This window comes from Salvelinus fontinalis, chromosome 37 (assembly GCF_029448725.1).
Source record: "Salvelinus fontinalis isolate EN_2023a chromosome 37, ASM2944872v1, whole genome shotgun sequence".
Classification (NCBI taxonomy): Eukaryota; Metazoa; Chordata; class Actinopteri; order Salmoniformes; family Salmonidae; genus Salvelinus; species Salvelinus fontinalis.
This window is the reverse complement of record NC_074701.1, coordinates 25,423,150-25,446,142: the sequence shown is the minus strand read 5'-3', so window position 1 is coordinate 25,446,142 and position 22,993 is coordinate 25,423,150. Positions and strand designations below refer to the sequence as shown.

At 42.3% G+C, this 22,993-nt stretch overlaps 2 protein-coding genes across 3 annotated transcripts in view; one reads left to right on the top strand and one right to left on the bottom strand.

The window, feature by feature from the left end:
• The window catches only part of LOC129836420 (protein FAM13B-like), a 59,358-nt gene extending 56,706 nt beyond the window's left edge, over positions 1 to 2,652 (top strand). For both annotated transcript variants that reach the window (XM_055902548.1, XM_055902547.1), the window contains exons 16-20: positions 366 to 449; positions 577 to 684; positions 841 to 1,043; positions 1,171 to 1,272; positions 1,662 to 2,652. In XM_055902548.1, coding sequence (XP_055758523.1) covers positions 366 to 449; positions 577 to 684; positions 841 to 1,043; positions 1,171 to 1,272; positions 1,662 to 1,785 — 621 coding nt within the window. In that variant the 3' untranslated portion in view covers positions 1,786 to 2,652. The remainder of the gene's footprint in view (positions 1 to 365; positions 450 to 576; positions 685 to 840; positions 1,044 to 1,170; positions 1,273 to 1,661) is intronic.
• On the bottom strand, positions 1,294 to 19,714 carry LOC129836422 (phytanoyl-CoA hydroxylase-interacting protein-like). Its single transcript, XM_055902554.1, has 5 exons — positions 19,462 to 19,714; positions 7,753 to 7,949; positions 5,931 to 6,105; positions 5,674 to 5,791; positions 1,294 to 4,176 (listed from the first exon to the last, which is right to left on the bottom strand). Exons 1-5 carry the CDS (start codon positions 19,565 to 19,567, stop codon positions 3,630 to 3,632), a joined length of 1,143 nt encoding a protein of 380 aa, XP_055758529.1. The 5' UTR covers positions 19,568 to 19,714; the 3' UTR covers positions 1,294 to 3,629.
• Positions 19,715 to 22,993: the final 3,279 nt, after the last annotated feature.

The window sequence follows — 22,993 nt, the reverse complement described above, 5'->3', positions numbered from 1 at the left end:
TACACCACGAGTTGTTAGGCATGAAACATACATCCACGCCCTTCTTCCCGGAGACATGTTTATTTCTGTCGGCACGACGCAAAAGCAAAAATAATCCCGGTGGCTGTACCGACTCCGACAGCATATCCCGAGAGAGCCATGTTTCCGTGAAACAGAGTATGTTACAATCCCTGATGTCTCTCTGGAAAGCAACCCTTGCCTTAATTTTGTCTACCTTGTTATCTCTGGATTGTAACATCCTGGACATGAGCTAGTAATATACTTGGAAGCTGTGGGTGTTATTCTGTCAGTGTAATAGTGGTGTTGTGTATTAGTTTGGTTCTGGCCTGGTGTCTGACTGTATTACCACTGGTGTGTTTTTGCAGGAGATGACTCCAGCTCAAATGGCTGTGGAGAAGGTCACCCTGCAGAAGTGTCTGCTCTACTTTGAGAGCCTGTATGGGCGACCGGTAAGACTGCCCAGTGTTCCTTGTAAATGTCCTATTTTGTGTAGCTTCTTTATTTTGTGTAGCTTCTCAATGACAATTGCATATTGTTCCGAGTTTTTTTTTTAACCATGTATGTGTGTGTTTTCAGAGCACCAGACAGGAGAAGACTCTGATGAAGCCCTTCTATGATCGCTACCGCCAGGTCAAACAGCAGCTCCTGTGTTCACCCACCACCATCCCCGTCATCACCACCATAGTGAGTCTCTCTCTGTCACACACACACACACACACACACACACACACACACACACACACACACACACACACACACACACACACACACACACACACACACACACACACACACACACACACACACACACCTCTCAGCCTCTGTGCTGTTTCCCTACAGGAGGAAGAGGAGGGTTCTGATGAAGAGTGTGTGAAGGACAGCACCTGGCTACCTCATACAGCACTGCGTTGTGTGTCTTCAGATGAGTCACTGCGTCTGCCACATAGTGAAGTGGCCAATATGCCCCTGGTGTCACCTCTGGAGGAGATCAAAGGTCTACAGCCGCCCAGTGTCACCACGGCAACACTGCACGAGGCATCAAGGTATGCTCTCCCAGGTGTAACTTCTCTCGCCAGTGCAAAGGGGTTGATTTGGGATTGGGCAAGTGAAGTGTTGAGGCCTTGCTGTATGTATTCAGTCCTCTCCCTGACCACTTCTACTGTACTGTAGGTCAGAGTTACTGGAGCAGCTGAGGGTGACGCGAGCTGAGAAGAAGAGACTCCGTTCAGCTCTCCGAGTCTTTGAGGACCACTTCTATACACAGACCGGCCGGTAAGACTCGTTACACTTCACTTTTTGCTTTTCCTTCAATTTTCTTTTAATAAACTGGAACATTTGGTTTTCATAGTTCAACAATGCCTTGTGAAAAACAAAACATCGACCAGAAGAATTCATCAGAATCACAACAGCATGATACACATTTACTGACGTTAATACGACACAAAGAAGTACTTGGGAGAGAGACGGAGAGATAGAGACAACTGCTTTGAACTATACACTTATTTTGTACATGTAGCGGTTTTTGAAAGTAAAATGTTCCGATTACAATACTTACTGTACAAAGTTATCTGAATAAGGCAACACAGGGACTATACCAGTAATGAAAGCTGCAGCTTATCTGAAATGTTAAGTTAGTATTTTTCTCTTCCTCGTCTTTAAAGGGCTGCCCAGAAAGAGGACCGTGGGCCCATGGCAGAGGAGTACTGTGAGTACAAGAACTTAAAAGCTAAACACCGTTTGCTGGAAGTCCTGCTCAGTAAACGGGATACTCCGAAGACTGTTTGAGCCTCCTTCACAGTGGGACTTTTATTTTGAAACAGTTTTTTTTTTGCTCACTTTATTGGATAATTTTTTTTCCAGAACAAATTTCAAAGTGAGATACCGGTACTTCTGGTAATGTTTCATGCGATGCTTACATGGTGATGCACTTTAAATGACTTTGATGTTGACTGACTCTCACTTTGGTTAAGATTGATGGCAAGAGTGCCACAAGAATTGCTGGGCCACATCCAGCTATTTTTAGTCCCTTAACAAGTCCTTTGTTATTCATGACAAATTATACTTTTTGTATGCTACTAATGTAATTATAATATTTTATGAAACTGATGTAACGAGTGTAACACTTTCATTTTAAGGAAAAAAAGAGAACAAATATATATCACAGTTGATGTTAGATAAATGTTATTTTATGCTATTCTAAGCTATTTTATGGCACTTTATTGTTACTTGCATTTTGTTCTTGCCAAACTAATGTCGATATAACAGGTATGTAACGTGGTCTACTACGTTAAAATGCTGCTCTTTGAAAAGTGCAATCTTGGCACGGGGGATATGTCATCCGAATACACAATCCGACGATCCTGTAGAATGTTTGTGCATGTCAATCAGTTTTTAGTCCCACATTGTACTATGATATGTAATAGTTCATAGTTGATATGATGAATTGTGGAAATTCAAGTTATACATTACCTTGGAAAAAAACTAACTTGTGAATGTTGGCATAGTGCAAGTTACTCAAATCTGTGTTGTTTTCTCCTGGTTGTGTTTATCATCCAAAAATGTAATTCTTTACTAGGATCAGAGCTCTTGACATTGTGCACTTCTGGTTTATATGTGTATATATCAGTAAAAAATAAATATTTTTTCACATTACTTTACTAAACACAGTTTATGGTTTCCTTATAACTAGAATAAATCAAACGTAACATTGCAGAAGGGTAGCTGTGGTAGAGTGAGACGTCACCGCCACATAACATTGCAGAAGGGTAGCTGTGGTAGAGGAACTGACAGACTCAGTTTTCAAAGTCATGCTGTACATACTGCATCATGCTCTTAATGGTTACCAAGTAGTTCAACTTGATCTCCGCGTTAATATGCTTTTAGTGGCTGTTGCATTAGTATTGTTATTCTACAGCAAGTTATGTCCTTTTGTGTTACCTTTGGCTTAAAGATGATGACACTGCAGCCCTAAATTAGTACCAGTCTCTGCCGATAGAGGGAGGGAGTAACTTAGATCTGTCGGATCTGAACCATTCTAACGCCTTCCAGGAGAGATGTGAAAACAGGAACACAACCATCTGTCTACCTGGACTGAAGTGAACAACAGAACATTTGAAGAGGTCAACGGGAGAAGGAGACGTTTGAAAAACAACAGGAGAGAAAATCAATGAGAAAAGCTGTGTGAATACATGCACGGAACAATGTTTGGTTAGAACATTTAAAGGGATCAGTCAGTGTTGGATAGCAGTTTGGATGATGCTGACCAAGGCTTGTTAGGATCCCACACTTCAGCTGTAGATCTTTCAGTTGGGGCTCCTCCCTCTTTTACATGGTTTCTCTTCTGATGGGGAAGGCGGGAGGGATGAATAGAATGCCACACTTTTGGGAGGGTGGTTCCTATGAGGTTGAAAAGGAAAATGGATGATGTGTGTGTGTGTGTGTGTGTGCGTGTGCGTGTGGACTGGGAATTCTAGCACCCTACCCTGTTGTTAAATTTCTTTCACAGTCTGGGTCCCTCTCCTGCAATGTTCTTCTTTTGGGAGAGTGGTCCTTTGTGGATATAAAGGTGGGTAAAGGTTGGGGTTGCGTGTGTGTATATCTGTGTAGCACAGGTGCAGTCCAGTCTCCCACTAGCGTCCCACGCTGATGTTGCAGGTCTTGCAGCTGGGGTCCTTCTTGGCATTGACGGTAGACAGGCTCATGAGCTGGTGCCCGCTGATCTCTGCCACCGTGCCCAGCGCCAGGTCCACAGGCTCTGTGTAGATCACCTCCAGGATCACATCCTGGGCGTGCCGGAAAACCAGCGCCCCATCGCCCGCCTCCTCGTCCACCGTGCACGTCAGGAAGTGGTTGTTGGTGACGTCGAGCGCTTGCAGCCTTGCCTTACAGAAGTCATCGCCGGGCGAACCCTGTGGGGCCAACACTAGGATGACGTAGTGGTAGGCCGTGTACATGCAGTAGAAGTCCCCGAAGTAGAGGTTCGTTTTGGGGTTGAACAGGGTCTCAGCCTGGATCTCAAAGCGTGTGCGGCCGTAGGGGGAGTCCTGGGGGGGCTTGCCTGTGTTGAACTCTGTGTTGCAGCTGAAGTAGAGGCCCTTCAGCTTCCCGCTGATAGGTGAGCCATGACTTCCACTGTTGTCCTTCACAGCTGGCAGCATGTGGTTCCCATGCACCTCCCTGGAGAGGAGACATGGACAACTGTCTGAGTAATCACTATACTATAAGTTATTACAATAAATGTATCATCGATACAACCAGGGATTTGGGTAGCAGCTGAATCCTACTGAAAGCATTTCGGAAACAATGAGTAAAAAGACTGATCTAATCAATGTCATCTAGTTAATCTACTATAAAAATGAATTGCTCCTCAGTTTTCTCACTGGCAAACAGACCTTTCTTTGCCCCTAGACAGAACTCAGACAAAAAAAACTGACAGATAGATTGTATTCGGCAAGATCTCTGGATGCCAACAAATGAATAGCAGAAACTTGAAAGCACCTTGTGAGGTTTAAATTGGCAGTCATATCCTATGATGCAAATCTGAGCTCCAAAGGCTTCAATTAGTGGCGTAATTACATTGGTAACACTTTAAAGGTTGCCATTATAACCATAATTGTCTCTTTGTCATGGTAACTATCTAATTATTAAGGTCCCATCCGGGTCATCATAGGAAAGGCCTCATTTTACTGTCCTTGGGTGTATGCTAAATGACTTAAATGTAAATGTAAATGTATTCTCCACGAGATGAAGCCATTTCTGTATAGTTTTTCACCATGCTACACTACAGAGAAATTCAAATACGAGAAGATAAAACTAAAGAACAGAAAGTGCTCTTATCCCCCAAGAAGAAAAAATACATAATCGGTTAACACATCAGCAAACAACTAAAAATACACCAGACTTCTCTCCTCTCTGTCTCTCTCCTCTCTCTCCCTCTCACTCTGTTCCTCTCTCTTTCCCCCTTTTCCATCTTGCTTTCCAGTCAGGTGCTTGCTACACACTCAGCTTCCTCTTTCATCAGAATATACTTTAAAAGGCTTTGTATCCAGCAATTAAAGCTGCTACGTTTTAAGACTGGTCCAACGCATGCAGTCATTGGGGAGGTCATTTGTTCCAGCAAACATATGCGCAAATGCGAACCAAAAAAATTCTACCTAACTTGTGCAAGCTGCTGTTATATAAAATAGTAATTCAGAGGTTTCCTGACCATGGTACACTTCTAGTTCCGAATGCAGAAAATCCTATAAGTAAACAAATATCTGGAACGGCTGTTTTACCCAAATATAATCTGCTAACCTAGATACTTTACTTGTTGTATGATGCAATGTAAGCAGAGTTTTTTAAATGGATTTGGAGGCAGTTTTTTGCAATAATACCTTTCTGTTGAGCTTAGACTAACTCCCCAAATACAGAACTAGACTTACACATGCACAGGCTATACTATCTGAGTATATATTAAAAACAGCATTAAGCCATTCCATCTGGACCACTGCCTTTGAGCTTTGAGAAAAGCCTATGACAATTTCAGTTACAAGGGAAGGAGGTACAGCAAAGGGTCATGTATCTCTATATTACGTGATTTCCCCGTATTATACCGTTTTTACATACTGTATCATAACGTCAGAATAAAACTGTGCTGGCTGCTAGGGCAGTTGTACCGACGTTCGTACGTACCTGGCCTGGTCAAAGTACTCTTTGTTTTGATTCCTGTAGAACACAGAGAAGCGCAGCATCCTGCCTGCGATGACCTTAGCCTTCTCCAGCAGCTGGGTTAGATGCACCGTGGAATAATCTGGAAACAGGGGTTAGGATTAGCCATTAATGAGAGAATACAGCATGTAGGCCTATATCAAATAAAGATAGAAGGTTTTAGGGATAGGCCAAGAAATAAATGCTTTGTTTCCCTGTCCCTCTTCTGCCCCCTGCCTTACCGGCGGTGGTGAAGTCGATGATCTCGCTCCACTCTGACACGGCGTAGTCTCCGTCACTCTGTTTGGAGGCAGTCTGGACGGCCACGGTGTACTCCGTACGCGGGCTGAGGAACCAGTGACCCCTCACCGTCATGGGCAGAGGCACTGCCTTCGCCACTAGCTTGGTGGGGACATCCTGGACAGGGACACCGGCAGACAGAGCTTAAACTCAACATACACAAAGTTTACAACTCTACATACAAAACACAAACTCTGAATAAACACATTATTCACCGTTCAGCTGCAAAAGCAACATATCAGTAGTGGCCTCATCACTATTGATACAGTATATTTTAATGCCACGCACAGACCAAAACACTAAATCAGCATAAATACAATGCTTAGTGTTAAAGGCCCAGTGCAGTCAAAAACGTGAATTTTCTATGTTTTATATATATTTACACACTATTAGGTTGGAATAATACTGTGAAAATTATGATATTGCCCGTACACTGTAAGAGCTGTTTGAAAAGACCACCTGAAATGTCTGCCTGTTTTTGTGGGATAAAGTTTTGGCCTGTCTGGTGACATCACCAGGTGGTAAATTAGTTAATACACGAAGAAGAAAGAGTTCCAAACCTCTCTGCCAATAGCTAGTTTTCAGTTTTCCCCTCCTCAGTCAGACCACGCCCAGACAGTCACAGAACAATTCTTGCTTGAGAAATTGCTCATTGCTATGAAGCTATTTTTGTTTATTTTTGACCATTTTAATTGAAAACAATCACAATAAGGTACTTCATTGTTACCCAGAAATTACTTGATATTGAGAAAAAAAATGTCTGAATATGACCTTTAAGCTGCATATATGACATGTATAGACTCCTGTTGCGTTCCCCTTCCCCCATCTCCTCAATATTGAGTTAATGTATGCCATGGAGCCTAGTACTTCCTGTCTCTATGCATTAGCAGGACATAGATTGGGCCCGCCCTGCAATATTACACCAGCCCTGTGTAGCGACAACAGCAGTACATTAATGCACAACATTGGCCCTGCGTGCTGTAATGAAAATAAATGCATTCTATCTATGTATATTCACACAGAGAATGGGAAGAAAACCACTTCCTTTGGGGGGGGGGCTTTTATGTTCACTCCACCCAGAATGTGAATGGGAGGCTGATGAAATAGATCTGCAAAAATGTTACATTAGATGCATTAGATTAAAGGCTGAAACAGCAGCCATATTTGTGCAATTAGTCTCTGCTAGCGCTGTGTGATATCATTCATGCTCAGGGCTTAATCTGTTTGAATACAAAAGGTTCCCTAGTGTGGGAGTGTCAGTTCTGCTTCTGAGCTCTGGTAAAAGGTTATCTATCCTTTGTTTACATTTCGATTTGAGTAATTTAGCAGATGCTCTTATCCAGAGCGAGTAAGCTGGAAAAAAGTAAAGTGTGAGTGTTAGTTAAGCAAAAAAATTGTGGGGGGATTGATGAATTATTTAAGATACTCTCCGTTTATATACTCATTACGCCTGTTACACAACTTGTTTGGGGTATAAAGGTTACGATGTGGGTACATACTGGTTGGTGTTATAGCTCAAACTAAACAACTGGCCTTATCATGTAGAAATTATTTTAGAGACAACTTCAGGCTCTAGGGAGTTTTTTCTAGTCTCTGTGCTTCTGCATTGCTTGCTCTTTGGGGGTTTAGGCTGGGTATCTTAATAACTTTGTGCCAACTGCTGATGTGAAAAGGGCTTTATAAAATACATTTGATTGTATTATAAACTGTGAGTTCTTCCTTTGAAATAGCCTAGTTGTTGTTGTGTGCGTGTTAATAGTTTACCTTGTGTTTGAACTTGTTGGAGTTCTTGTTCTCTTTCTTGTTGAGGTCGATGAAGTAGTGAGTGATGCGCTCCTTGACCCGGGGCTCCATGTCCCAGCAAATCTTGAAGGAGTCACATGTGATGTTGCTGATCTTGATGTTCTGAGGGACAGGAAGCTCCTCCATCTCTACGATGCCGCTGTCCTGTGATTTATTGCCTGTGGCACAGGGACAAAAGGATTGGTTGGGCTTTAATGCTTAAGGAGATGAGAAATGTCTCAATTATATTTTACAATTTAGAGAACTACTGACGTTTTTTAAAATTTGAGACACCTAATACATAAGATAGGGCCCTACAGTCCCCTACAGGGAGCACTTCCACCACTCAGCTGCCTCTGTGCTCTGTGGAGCATTTACCAAAGAGCGGGAGCTCCACCGTGTATCTGTTGTCATGGCAACGCTGCAATCCCCTCAGATTACAAGCACATACGGTGTTAAATATTTCAAACGCTGATGATTATAGTGACTCAACCCAACACAGATGGATCTCTTAATAAAGCCTCGCTTTTCTCTTTCATGGAGGACATTTTTCTTTTGTCACACACAAAGAAAATGAAAGTAGATAGAAGATTGCTCTGATAAGCCTTTTGTTCAGGGTTTGTCAGACCATGTTCCTCAGTATCTAGTCCAGCACTCCCTATTTTGAACAGGTGTGTGTAGCAAGGAAAATTCACAATTTCCTCACTAAATGCATGTTTAGACACCTTTTGGTGCTACAGAATGTCTACGTGTTCATGAAAATGTCATAACACACACACAAAGACGCACAGGAATAGAAATAGCGTTATACACCAAAACAAGTGAGTGAATAAGAGCTTTGTAACATGGCCATGAGAATCCACTACACACTAAAACACCTACTCAAGGCACGGCAACAATTTGTTTTCTGTGCAAGCTATGAATACAGGAACTAAATACAAGAGCAAGAATGTGGAATTCTGGGGTAATGCATGGGACTCAATTATCAATGGGAAAAGCAGTGGACCATGGAACGCCTATCTCGGACCATGAGTTTTGAGGCGAAGTGATAATTGAGTAATTCCACAAATTGGTTCATATGGAGTTGTTACAAAACATATAAACCATATCATTCATACTGAGGTTATTGAACTAGGCATGCAAAAATGGGTTTCTGTCAAGGGGCATTTTTCAACACAGGTCTTCTGCTCTGTGCTAAACAAACTTCTATAACCGCTAGGCTATCTGCAAACACTGAACACTGGTTTGAGAAAATTAAGTGTTGGCCAACAGCAAAGCACAGAGTAAAACCCAACCAGATTTTGGATGGCTGTTTAGCACCCATCCCACACAGCCCAAGCCACTGTGCCAGAATGCTGATTTAGCTATTCAGCTGTTTACACTAATCCCACCTCATTAACCTGCAAATAGAGGAATTACACTGGCACTGGCATGGTACTACGACTGTGATAACGGTTGTCTCCCCTAGCTATCTTAAGATGAATGCACTAACTGTAAGTCACTCTAAATAAGGGTGTCTGCTAAATGACTAAAATGTCAAATGTAAGCCTGGCTAATGCTGTCAACGTTTGCCCACATAACAGCATTACAAACTGCTTTCGTTAGCATTTGGCGATCTAATCACACAGAATTAGGTATAGGCCTAGTATGACTAAACTGTGATAATGCTGTGCTAAATTACTCAAAATGTGTGGCAAATTATGTCCAACTAAAGGTACACACACAACTCTGTAAAATATTATACCTTTGTTTCTAAAGAAGCAGATACCAGTAGGAAGGTACTTGCTGAGCAATATTGAATTATTGTACATTTACTAAACTAAATGGGTACCAACTAGTCAACCACTGAATTACGTAGGCTATTTCCTCCTGACAAATAGGCCTAAATGCATGATCCTTTTGATGTGATCCATCTTCACAGTCTGTGGAGGTTCTTTACTTTGTCTGGCCCTCTCCCCTGAGAAAGAGGGATAAATGGAAGCAGGAGGAGAGGGTCAGGTGATGATGGGATTAAAGACCTCTTTGCACAGAGGAGGTCTAACAGACAGACCGTGTTTGACTCAGCAGCAGCACCAGCTCCTTCTGCCTTCCTCTCCAAAGGCCCTCCTGTGGGGCTGCAGTCTGCTCAGCCCTGGACCTAGATTCACCACACCAAAGCTACTGGTAACTAACTAGCCGTTCTATCTGTGACTACACTATACAGTCCAACAGAACATCACTCATTATAAACAGCCTCTAGAAATGTAAACACAATTCAACCCATGTAGTCCCACCCGGCCTAGAAGATCATAATCCCAGTCAATATGAAGGTGAGTCCATTGGTTTAATTCAAATGAAAATGTAGAGCTAGGTATAGGCCTAACGTTATACTTGGGACAATTTGCAGGATATGCCCACCCCCCAACACGGAAATGTGATGGATTTCGTATGAACATTTGTCCCCCAAGCTATGACAGTTAACGTTAGCTAGCTAGCTAGTCAGAATGCAAGAAAAAGCATCTAATTTCCAATCCTATTTTTTACTTGTTTCCACACAAACCAATGAAGCAATGCAGGCGGCAGGCCAAGCCAAGTTGGGCAGCTAGCTAGCTATCCGCTCCAGTCCGGATGTAAGGAAGTTAAGTAAACATACGAAATAACGACACAGCAGCATTTACACGTAGCTAGATTGTGGGCAGGGTCCCACTAACGGACTATAAACTTTCATCGTTTTACCGCTATATGTAAAAATGTAACAAGGTCGAGCTTGTTAGCTAGCTAGCCATGTGCGATCAAAGCACGTGCACGGGTAGGCCTACTCAAATGAGTTATCAAAGTAACAAATGCGCTATTTACGTTTGTCAGACGTGCAGTAATTTACCCCGCAGCTAGCAAGGTTGTGGCATGAAATAAATTGAGCTAACAATACAAAGCAGATGACTCAAATCAAAGAAGGTAAAGACAGAGAGCTGGACCTCCAAAGTCAACTGTATGAGACTACTTTTTAAAGACATTGATACAGTTCCAGCAGACTTTTAGGCTGGGTATCTGTAAAGCACTTTGTGACAACTACTGATGTAAAAGGGGCTTTGTGAAATACATTTGGCTGATTGACTTTGGTGCAGCGAGGGAACAGCTGCTGCGATCTGTGGTTGCTGATTTGGGGCGCCTAATCCATAGCTAGCTAGCTAAAATAGTTAAGAAAATGTACATGTAGGTCTATATAACATACGTTTTGTGTAAGTTTGTATTGTGATCAGCAGCATGCTCTGTCTATACATCAGGTAGAGGCGTTACTCGTATAATTCCTATCTTCCCTGTGTCTCTCACTCTCTGTCTGATCAGGGGCAGTATGTATTTCCTGTCGCCTCATGCCACTGGCCACGAGACACACTAGTTGGCGCTGTTGGATACCCAAGACCCTGCCTCCCTGCTGCTGTGGGTCATCAGCCTCCTGAAGAGAGAGGATAAATCATCATGGTGAGAGCACATCTGTCAATAAACAATACACAACAGTGATTTCTCCTCATTAATTTCCTGTCTTTTCTTGTTGCTTAGTATCTGAATGTTTCTACATTTCAGGTTTGATTGAAAAAGTAAAAACAACAGCAACAACCAACAATCACATCCATAGAATGAAGGTGGAGCAACAGCGGTGGGTAGTGCTCTTCTTCCAATGGCAGAAAGGGAAAGGGAGATACCTAGTCAGTTGTACAACTGAATGCCTTCAACTGAAATGTGTCTTCCACATTTAACCCAACCCATCTGAATCAGAGAGGAAGAGAGGCAGGTGCAACCATCCCTTGGTTCTGCTGATCCCACAAAGTTCTACTACTGTGAAGAACTCTGTGTTCACTATACATCTGAAATAGTTTGCTCAATTGAATGTTTGAATTGATGTTCTATATAAAAAAGAAGTTCATAAATATTTCTAAATCCCAAAACATAACTATTATACAGTGTGGTTATAGGTAACCACACTGTGAATACAACTAAGTAACTAAGTCTTTGACCACACTACGCTGTTAATTTGGTGAGTAAAAACTCATCCTACCTACCCTTTAATGTTCTAATAAAACGTAGTCGAGCATTACCTAATGGATTCAACATTCAGTATTTTGTTATTATTTTACTATACTGTATGAATCATAGAACGCTCGTCTTGCTTTGATGGAGCTGTCGGCCTGTTTGGCCCAGGCCTTGTGGTACTGAATCTACGTCAGCCAGGACTGCCGTAGTTGAGTATTATAGGTGTTCTCCCAAGCTAACCTAGTGCGATGGTGATCCTAGCCTGAGGCCTAAAACTAGCTGGCTCCCATAATTAACATCAAGCAATGGTCACAGACAATTTGTGTTTAAGGCCTGTTCCGTTCGACAGGCTTGGAGGTCATTGGAATCAATATGCCTATTAGGTAATGGAGGCTGTGACGTAGCCTCTCAGATGGACGGGTTGCCTCCTACAATGTATTCATGTTCCAGCATACACCCTAGGTCTGGAATTTCCCAAACTAGCCCTGACTGCCAGACTAATGGTGAGCTCACATAGTGAGCATAATGATGTTCAGTGTTAGGTCCTTAAAAAGGCATTTACCAATGCAGCATAACTCAGACAGCTCAATAGCTCATCAAACCCAAGAGAAAGGAAGCCGTGGAAAAGAGAATTATGCCTGGTGGGGAGACGAGCCTATGGAAGGACATACTGTATACATTATTTCCATTTCTGAAATGGCATGCAATATATTGGTCCATCATTTCAGAGGATTATAAATGAGTCTTGTCATACTGAAGGCTCTAAGCCAGCCAGCTGTCTGGTCTGTGAAGACACAGCTCACAGTTATGTCACCAGCAGATTACAAGCTTATTCACACAGGTGCAGCAGGGTGTTTATCACTTTGCCACATTTTGAAATAGAAACATTGGCATGATGCAGGTCTCAATGAAATCCGCATTGCCGAATTTATGCAGTAGCTTTCAGAATACAATCTGTCTGCTCTGTAAATAAGACTGTGGTTTGTAAATAAATACATGAACATTGGTATAGCAGGTTGCATTTAAGTAATTGAATCCATGGCTCACAATCTCATCAATTACATAGAAGGCCAGGTAGCATGGCCAAGAATCGCAGTTTGCTGCAAATGTGTCCTTTACTTTAACCTTGTCAAATGAAACTAATTGAGTACTGCCCTTTAATTTGAGCAATATGGGGAAGTTAAACAAAATCAACAATCAATATCAACCTACTTAACATATATACATGGCTTGTCTTGTGATTTGGGTGAGGAGTTTTCCTGAGTGTCGACATGACCCATAGGCTATAAATCACAGGAGGTTGGTGGCACCTTAATTGGGGAGGCTGGGCTCGTAATAATGGCTGGAGCGGAATTGGTGGGATGGTATTGTCGTGGAAATTCACCACTAAGGACTCAAACTCAATGTAAATGAATCAATCTTTATTATCACGGCCGGAGATGTTCACAAACTCAATCCTAGCTTGATGAAAACTCTGACAAGGGCTTTCCTTCTCAGTCCTTTTATACTGCTACACAAACAAGTCATATAAGCATGATTTACATTATTCATTATTAATGTTGGTTCCTGCAAGTGACTGACGAGGCTTCATCTCTCAAAACTGGGACCTTGAAACTGAGATACTTCTTTTGGTTCCCAGAACCGTGTTCTGGGCGTACTGACAATTGGTTTGAGAAGGATGTCACAGTCACCTGCACGAACCAAGATAGAATGAAAGGAGATGCTGTGTACAATTCAATGCTATCACCTCAGACAACAACATTTTCCCTCACAGTATCAAATACATCAAACACGTCGTTGCCATCTGTTTGAAGCTATTCCATTCGCTCCATTCCAGCCATTATTATGAGCCGTCCTCCCCTCAGCAGCATCCACTGCTATGAATTCAAAGTCGAAGCATTATAGGTGGTTGGAATTCCAGAGGTACTGTCTAGACAGACCATTTGTTTTTGGTTCATTCTCACGCTAAAAGACTCCAACACAACACTATAAACGCCAAGTACGATTCAGTGCAAGACTTTCAAAATACACTTGCAAGATAGCACACGCTGAGAGTGAAAGCGGTAACATCTTACTAGAAGTGAAACACAAAGCTCTGTTCATATGGCTCCATACAGATACTGTGTGTAACGCATTACTCCAATAAAATCACAGGATAATTGAGCAACAAAGAAAACAATAAAATAGAAACAAAAACAGAAAACAATGAGTAAGAATGCAGAGTGAATGACTAAAGAAAATAAAAAAATATCATAAAAGAAGTTCAGCTCTAAATATACCCAGCTGTTCTAGCAAATTCATTAAATCCAAAAGGCCTTAGGGGAGGATGAAGAGGTGAGTCATTGTGTTTCGTTTGCATAGAATTAGCATGTTTAACCAGAGTGAGAGGAAATTATGTTAAATCCCTCAACAGAATACTTTGGCGTAAAAATCAATCTTTTATGGAACTGTTTACATAGCATTGTTGATATACACGTCATTTATAATTTTTATCAAGAAGACTCTTTTACCTAAATAACTATTTCAATTCCAACATAATTTTGTCCCCCCAACTAGGTTACACAATCTGTTCACAGCAAAGGGTTAAATCCCCAGAGAGCTGGAAGTGCAGTGTCTGGTCTGGATGAGGTGGAGAGCAGCAGCAGTGTAATAAGCCCCGTTTACACCTAGTGCTAACATGCTTTCTTTGTCCTGATCTTGTGCACATTCTGATTGTGCCCACATTTTGATACAGGTGTGGATGATTAAAATACACATTGTGTACCTCCGGAGGTAGTCAGGGACCCATTGTATCTGGATATCAATCAAGTGTAAACAGATCTTGATAGTCAAACCATTTAAATTATCATTATACCGGCCTCTAAAATAATTGACAGGTAGCACCATTGACTTATGGCATCAATAAAATGGCATAAAATAAATACATAGTACATTAATATTATTCTGAAAGAATATCAGTCAAATAATTTCCATACAGGACGGCACCAGGAAATCTGGCCACAATGTGGACACAGTGGACGGATAAGAGACACATTTTAACATTGACTAACTAACTGTTCGGATTGAGCAGATCACGAAACCCACATTTTAGTGCAATGTGTAAACAAGGCTACTGCCAGACACAGTCATGGGGCAACTGTCCACACAAAATATGTGCTCTCATGCCTGCTTACTCAGATGAGTTGTCAGAGTGCCAGGACAATAAATCATAACAAATCTTTAAAATTATTTGTAAACACTACTGGTATGGTATCAAGAGTATGACTCCGTTTCCCCTTTCAGTTCCTGGATTTCTCTCATAAAGGCTTCTCCATGGTTTCCACTGGCTTTTAGGGGATTTGAGTCTAAGCCTCTTGTTTAGTGTTGTTAGTATATTTTAGAAAAACAAATGGCATCAGGCCTGAGATAATGTTTGGTAATATTGGGCTCTTGGGGAGGGGGCTTATGGCTACTGTTCATTTAGTTGGTGCTGCTGAAAGTCAGATGGTAGGCTCAACTCACACATACACAACCAGTGTCTGACAGTGAGGCTAGCTAGGATGGTGTCACAGCTGGAATGGGGGGATGGCGGTTGGGAGGTCTCTTAGAGAACAGACACAGCTACTTGGTTAAATTAATGTCACCCATCCATCATGGTAACTTATTGAATTGGTGACCACGGGACATAGACAGAATACATTTAAATTGAGATTAGACCTGGTTGGTACACATTTGATTTGGTAGACAAGTGGGCCTGAATTTCTTATACAGCATTCAAAATGGATGTTTGGCTTTTTAACAAAGAATAACGGCTCCTTCAGATGGTGATGTCAGTTCCAGTTATTTTATTTCTCTATGCAGTTCTCAGAGCTCCTCTTGAGACAGAGGGGAAAGGCTCAGTCACGTGTGCCTTCTCACATACACTACATTACCAAAAGTATGTGGACGTCTTCTCGTTGAACATCTCATTCCAAAATCATGGAGTTAACCCCCCCCCCACTTTGCTGCTATAACAGCCTCCACTCTTCTGGGAAGGCTTTCCACTAGATGTTGGAACATTGCTGCTGGAACTTGTTTCCATTCAGCCACAAGAGCGTTAGTGAGGTCGGGCACTGATGTTGGGCGATTAGGCCTGGCTCGCAGTCTGCGTTCCAATTCATCACAAAGGTGTTCGATGGGGTTGAGGTCAGGGCTCTGTGCAGGCCATTCACGTTCTTCCACAACGATCTCGACAAACCATTTCTGTATTGACCTCGCTTTGTGCACAGAGGCATTGTCATGCTGAAACCGGAAAGGGCCTTCCCGAAACTGTTGCCACAAAGTGGAAGCACAGAATCGTTTAGAATGTTATTGAATTCTGTAGCGTTAAGAGTTCCCTTCACTGGAACTAAGGGGCCCAAACCATGAAAAACAGCCCCAGACCATTATTCCTCCTCCACCAAACTTTACAGTTGACACTATGCATTTGGGCAGGTAGCGTTCTCCTGGCATTTGCCAAACCCATATTTGTAAGTTTGACTGCCAGATAGTGAAGCGTGATTCATCACTCCAGAGAACGTGTTTCCACTGCTCCAGAGTCCAATGGCGGTGAGTTTTACACCACTCCAGCCGACACTTGGCATTGCGCATGAGTATCTTAGGCTTGTGTGCGGCTGCTCGGCCATGGAAACCCATTTCATGAAGCTCCCGACAAACAGTTCTTGACATGACGTTGCCTCCAGAGGAAGTTTGGAACTCGTTAGCGAGTGTTGCAACCGAGGACAGAAGATTTTTACACGCTACGCGCTTCAGCACTCTGCCGTCCCGTTCTGTGAGCTTGTGTGGCCTAACACTTCGCGGCTAAGCCGTTGTTGCTCCTAGACATTTCCACTTCACCATAACAGCACTTACAGTTGCCAGGGGCAGCTCTAGTAGGGCAGAAATTTGATTAACTGACTTGTTGGAAAGGTGGCATCCTATGATGGTACTATGTTGAAGGCCACTGAGCTCTTCAGTAAGGCCATTCTACTGCCAATGTTTGTCTATGGAGATTGTATGGCTGTGTGCTCGATCTTATTCACCTGTCAGCAACGGGTGTGGCTGAAATAGCCGAATCAACTAACTTGAAGGGGTGTCCACATACTTTTGTATATATATATATATATATATAGTGTATATATATATATATATAGTTTATATCTGCTGCTATCCACCCCCACTTTATACACATCACAATGCTAACATATGGGATAGGCCTCTGACAAAGCCATTTGCTAGTCTGGGTTGACTTGGGAATCCTCACGTTTGTGTTGACGATTAAATATTGATCATATGCTAGATTATTTGACAGGTTTGCAGCACTAAAATAAATATGAAATTTAATGTTTTATAAACACATTGGGGAACATTTCCAAGAGAACTGAATGTATTGTATTTGTAGACAGCAAACAGTTCGTAAAAGCTTGGGCACAGTCCCTACATTTGAACAAGCCTAAGGAAATGACATGAAAACATAACCTTGAAGATTTAAAATGATACTAACCCATCAAAACAGCTTGCTTCAAGCTTTAGTCTGTCAAAGCAGAATAAACTACATGTGATGTTGAGGTATAAGACCTCAAAGCTGTCTGTGGTGTTAATGAGAATGCTTTTTCAGGCGATCATCCTGTCCTACACCTGATTTATTCTAAAACCATGATTTAAACTGCTTTCATGTTTATATGGTCTGTCTAATAGGTATGGTTTTATTGTTATCATGGCATTGGCCCTATCATCAGTGACCCTGGATCAGAGATATTGAAATCTACATGGAAATAGGAGTGTTGAAAAACACAAACCCATGATGCTGATGTAGGCTATATCAAGCATCATCAAAGCCAGTGAAGAAGTAGCCTGTCTTGGGAAAAGAGCTTCATACTAAAATGACAATGTTGTATAAAGGATGCAGACGCCTGATTATAATCCTGTCATTTCCCCTCAGAATCTGTAAATAATGACAGAGATTGTTGTGATATTGTACTATAAACAATGGGCAGCTCAAGGACACTTAGCCACTATTTACCCAGTATTGCCTGACAAATAGGAGAGTGCTTGTTTGCTGCAGAGGGGCCAATACAAGTACAAAGCACAGAGCTGGCACCAACAACTACGTCCCTCAGAAAGTCCAGCGTATACCATTACTAAAATGACAGCTTTTAAATCAGGCCAGAGTTGTATAAGAGGATATCAACTGCATCCCACTAAGCAGCAGATGCGAAAATGAACCAGTGCAAAAGATGCTGGCAGGGTCTAACTGCCCTGCTTGTGTGGTCCTGTGAAGACCACCATTGACTACACAGGCCCTAGACAACACCCCCTATGTACAAATCAAAGCTCAGTTTAAGATGCTCACTACCAACATTTTTCTAAAAACACATCTTTAGTATTTCTGTGACTAGGCCATACCTTATAGTTTGTCGATTATTGTCTTGTAATGCAATGAATGCATTGAGTATGTGTCATCTAGCATATTATGGAACAAATGGATTTGTCCATGTTCTTTCTCCCTCTGTTGTAAAATGATCTAAGGAATTAGAGTGAAGGGTGTGGATGCTCCATGTCCTGCTGCACACTCCTTTCTATGGGTGCAGCCATCTTTGAGCCCAGTCTTCCAGTGATCATGACTTGCTCTTTTTTCCATTCAAATCAGCCATCGTAGGATATAGGCTACACTTAGAGAAAAGTAGCCTAGGCTAGGCCTAGCAACAGCTGGCCTTCATCTGCATGTATTTCTCAAAATGATCTCAATGTTGCAAAAATAAAAATCCATCCTGGTAACATATAGGCCTAGTAGGCTAACTTAGGTCCTAGGCTACATCATGCATTTGACATCCAGTATTGAAATGTTCACATACAATTGTCATATTAAGCTACAATTAATAGGCCTGGTATCGAAATGTGAACTTCAACAAAGCCTTTTAATGATCAGACCATAATGTTTGAGCCATTGTAAAGCGATTCCTCTGTAGCATACATAAATAGTTGTCTTCTCAACCAGCTAAATCATCAAATCATGTAGCTTTTCTTAGTCAGAGCCTGTTAAATAATGCAATTCAAAGCTATCCTTGTATTGGGATTGTGGATGTGGTTTCTGAAATGAAAACAGCTCTAACGGTAGGCTACTTCAATATAGACTATATATTTGTAATTTTAAGCTTTGTTCAGAGCTGCACCAGGCAATAATGTCCTTATCTTAGTCTATATCCATTGGAACCTGTGTAAAAGCGCTTTGCCGACTGCTGTCCACGTCCATGGTTCTGAAATGGTGAAACCCCACCGTTGCGCCAAATTGCTTTCCTAGCATTTTTCTGATATGACCATTTCGTTTCGTTGTGAAAACCTAAATGCATAGGCTCCATAGATAGGGTAGGTTATGTGAAGAAAAATCTATGCATTGACGCCCTCGTCTATGCCGCTGATGCTGCAGCGCACCGGTCTCCATCCAATCCAGATAAACTGTAAACATGCCCATATTGTTACACTTTCATCATAAAATAAGGGCCAAACAGAAGCGTTATGCACTTCTTGGACACCTATTCAGACATTGTGGCACTACTATAGAGGGCTATCATCTTTCATTATCTGATGTCAGGGAATCTTCTAATGCACACAGAATGAAATTTGTGGAAACGGATGGGGGTGATCATTGGAATTACAACGCCTAAACTACATGTATTTTGTGCTTACCCTCTCGCTCGCATAACTGTATCGCATCCAAGCTGAGGTTCTTGATCATGCCCTCACACGGACTCATCGGGCTAGTTAGGTTGTGTCCCAAGTTTGGAACCTCCATTTCTGCAACAGAGCTGGGATGCCTCTCCTGGAATCTCGCTGATTTTTGCCGCAGGACTTGCCTTCCTTCACATTCGGTGAAGAAAGCGAGAGCGAGAGTGACCGGTTCCCAGCCTCTTTGCTCTCTCGCAGCTTCACTCGGGGGAGGGGGGGGGGGGGGGGGGGGTAAAGGCGCGTCAGCAAATCGTCATGAGCGCATAGAACACTGCCGATTTGACGCTGCAATGTGATAGGAATAAATACTACGAAGATATGCCAATCCTTTTAATGTTTGGCTATATCATTTTTTCCCAAAAAATAGGTCCCACGCGCGCGCTATTTTCAATGAAAGCCACAAGTGTTTCGCCTATTCAGCCGCAGGACAGTGGAACATGAATACCGGATTAGGGGCGAGTGTGCAATTTCTAAGGGCTTTTATGTAACCAGATTACATCTTCCACCCCCTACGGTTTAAAACGCAATTTAAATCTCTATACACATTCTTTATTTTGCGTTCCGTTTCTGCTAACGCCAGCCAAACGAGGTGGTCCATATATATATCCTTATTTGGCGCTCTCTCCGCGACTCGCGCTCTCCACTGGAGCGCAGGTGCAAGTGGCCGCTGCGTTAATGAAGCGGTAACGACCCCTCACCCATCATGACAAGAAGAATAATGTATTTTAAACAGCCGTGGCCCATCTCTGCCACAATCCTTTAGCCACGGGCCCTTTCTCGAGTCTAACGTGACACAGGCGGGATTTACTGGCAAACAGATGGCGTCATTCTACATGTATGAAGACTACAAATTATACATGTATTGATCCATGTAATTGCCTTGCGATGATTAATGATGACCTAACAGTGGTCACTCCCTGTGTGTGTGTATATATAATCTTCCCAGTCCCCACACCCAGTCTATCAGTGGGCCACAGTGACAACAACGCCCACTGAGCTGGCTATAATGACACGGTCGCTCCAGGTCACAACGTCAAGTGCTGCTACTGATGGTGCTTTCACGACAACTGGGAACTCGGAAAAATAGGAGGTCAAATCATGATCGTTATTTTCAGGTCGGAAAGTCGGAGCTCATGAAATGGCGCGTTCAAAACAACTCGGAACTAGAACTTGGAATTCCGAGTTGGGTGTCCGTTCGACTGTGAAAAATTGTTTTGGAGTTTGTTTTTTTCAAGTTCCTAGGTGTCTTGAACGCACTGAAGTCTGAACGCGGAGATTTCCGAGTTTCGAGTTGCCAGTTGTTATGAACACGGCATGATAGTGGCCTACAAAACACGAGGGTCAAGGACAGTGCTGAAGCAAAACAAAATATGCTATTGGCAATATTATTAAAATGTACCAATATGTTAATAGTTCATTCCAATAGAAAAACTGGAGGCCCTATGTATGATGATCGGCAGACATAGATGTTTTCTGTCGAGCAACCTCCATTGTGAAAGGATACTCTGCGCTTCACGCGACATTAGAGCGCGGAACACTTTGCATTTCACGGTTGGCTTGAGCGTCATGGGGTATTTGGACAAAGATGTGTGGTATCTTTTCAGCAGGCCCGGGCTGCTCTGTCATCGTCTGCGCCGATACTGATAGGACTACTGAGTCATTCTGCTGAGAAGGCAGAGGAAGTAACTGCAGCGTATATGTAATTTATACACTTGGACATAGGGAAGCCCTAAACCCCCCTACAGATACACGCAGGCATGCACACAAGGATGCGCGTGTGCTTGTTAACACACACTATGTGGAAACACAAAACAAAGTCGCATGCCAATTTTTGCAGCAGATTCAATGTCAACTGAGGATGTGTAGGTAACAATGTCTATTATCAATGTGTTTCTGAATTTTGGTCCAATACAGGGCATATGAACACTTCTGGAGAGCTTTAAAGGACAAATAGTTTGCCTGCATATTAAAATGGATTCATTTTGAGGAGGATTACTTTGTGGGGTTATGGGCAGGCGAATTAAACACCCATAAGCCCATAATCACCATGGCATTACAAATGCAGCACACTCTGATGAGATTCAAACTGTATACCTCACTCTGATTCAGTAAGGCCAGTTCTCCCTTTTTAGTAGCGAGATTAACTGGTTTAAAACCGACCCGGCGCTAGAATGAATCAGTTGGAGTGCATTTGATTTCCATAGGCGGGTCCGTTTTTTTCACGGGACCTCCTATCACGGGACCTCCTATGTGTCGCGCACTTGCGCTTTCACAATTTTTTAAATGCGTGTATTGGTAAAGACCATAAGCAGCTCGTGAGTTTGAAGTTTGGGGAAGTTTACAAGTTATCCTATCATTCATACCGATCTGCGTGCCATTTATGATTATTTTTTATATGCACATTTTCGTGGAACAGTTTCATTTCAATAATAACTAGCCTCTGCCATATGGACACATTGCTACGCTGTGATCCATTAGCGGCTAAAGAAATTAGAGCATAGAACTCATGGATAGCCTATAGGCCAATGCAGCAGAAGGCTTATATCTTCCATCATCAACTAAGTCAAATATACTGAACAAAAATATAAATGTAACATGTAAAGAGTTGGTCCCATGTTTCATCAGCTGAAATAAAATATCATAGAAATGTTCTATACTCACAAAAAACTTAGGAATGTCCACCAGAGCTGTTGCCAGAGAATGTAATGTTCATTTCTCAAACGTCGTTTTAGAGAATTTGGCAGTATGTCCAACCGACCTCACAACCGCAGACCACGTGTAACCACGTCAGCCCAGGACCTCCACATCCGGTTAATTCACCTGCGGGATTGTCTGAGACCAGCCACCCGGACAGCTGATGAAACCGAGGAGTTAAAAATTCATTCTGATTGACTGGGCCAGGCTCCCAAGTGGGTGGGCCCATGGCATTTTCAATTGACTGATTTCCTAATTTTAAGTGTAACTCAATAAAATCATTGAAATTGTTGCATGTTGCATTTTATATTTTTGTTTCTAGGCCTAAAGCTGAGAAAAAAATTACTAAAAATATCCTGATAAGGGCTTTATAAATACATTTGATTGATTTGATTGATTAACGCAGACAGAGAAGAGCTCCAACTTCTTAATCATAGCCTCAATTTTGTCGTGCACATTGAAAATAGTTATGGAGAGTCCATGTAACCCTAGATTCAGAGAGTCCCTGTAATCCTAAATTCAGAAAGTCTCTGTAACCCTAGATTCAGATCATTCAGGTGAGAAAAAAACATCACCCAGACAGGCCAGGCTTGTGAGAACCTCGTCATTAGGCAAGCCGTCAGACAAGTGAAAACTATGGTCAGTAAAGAAAACTATAAGCTCCTCTCTCGATTAAAAGAAAGTGCCAATACTTTGCCCCTTGATAACCAGTGCACTTCTGTATGTTATAAAAGCATTACATGGTCCCTGCCCGTATAATTGCATAGTGCAGAAAATACACAATAGTTCAAGGGTCTTG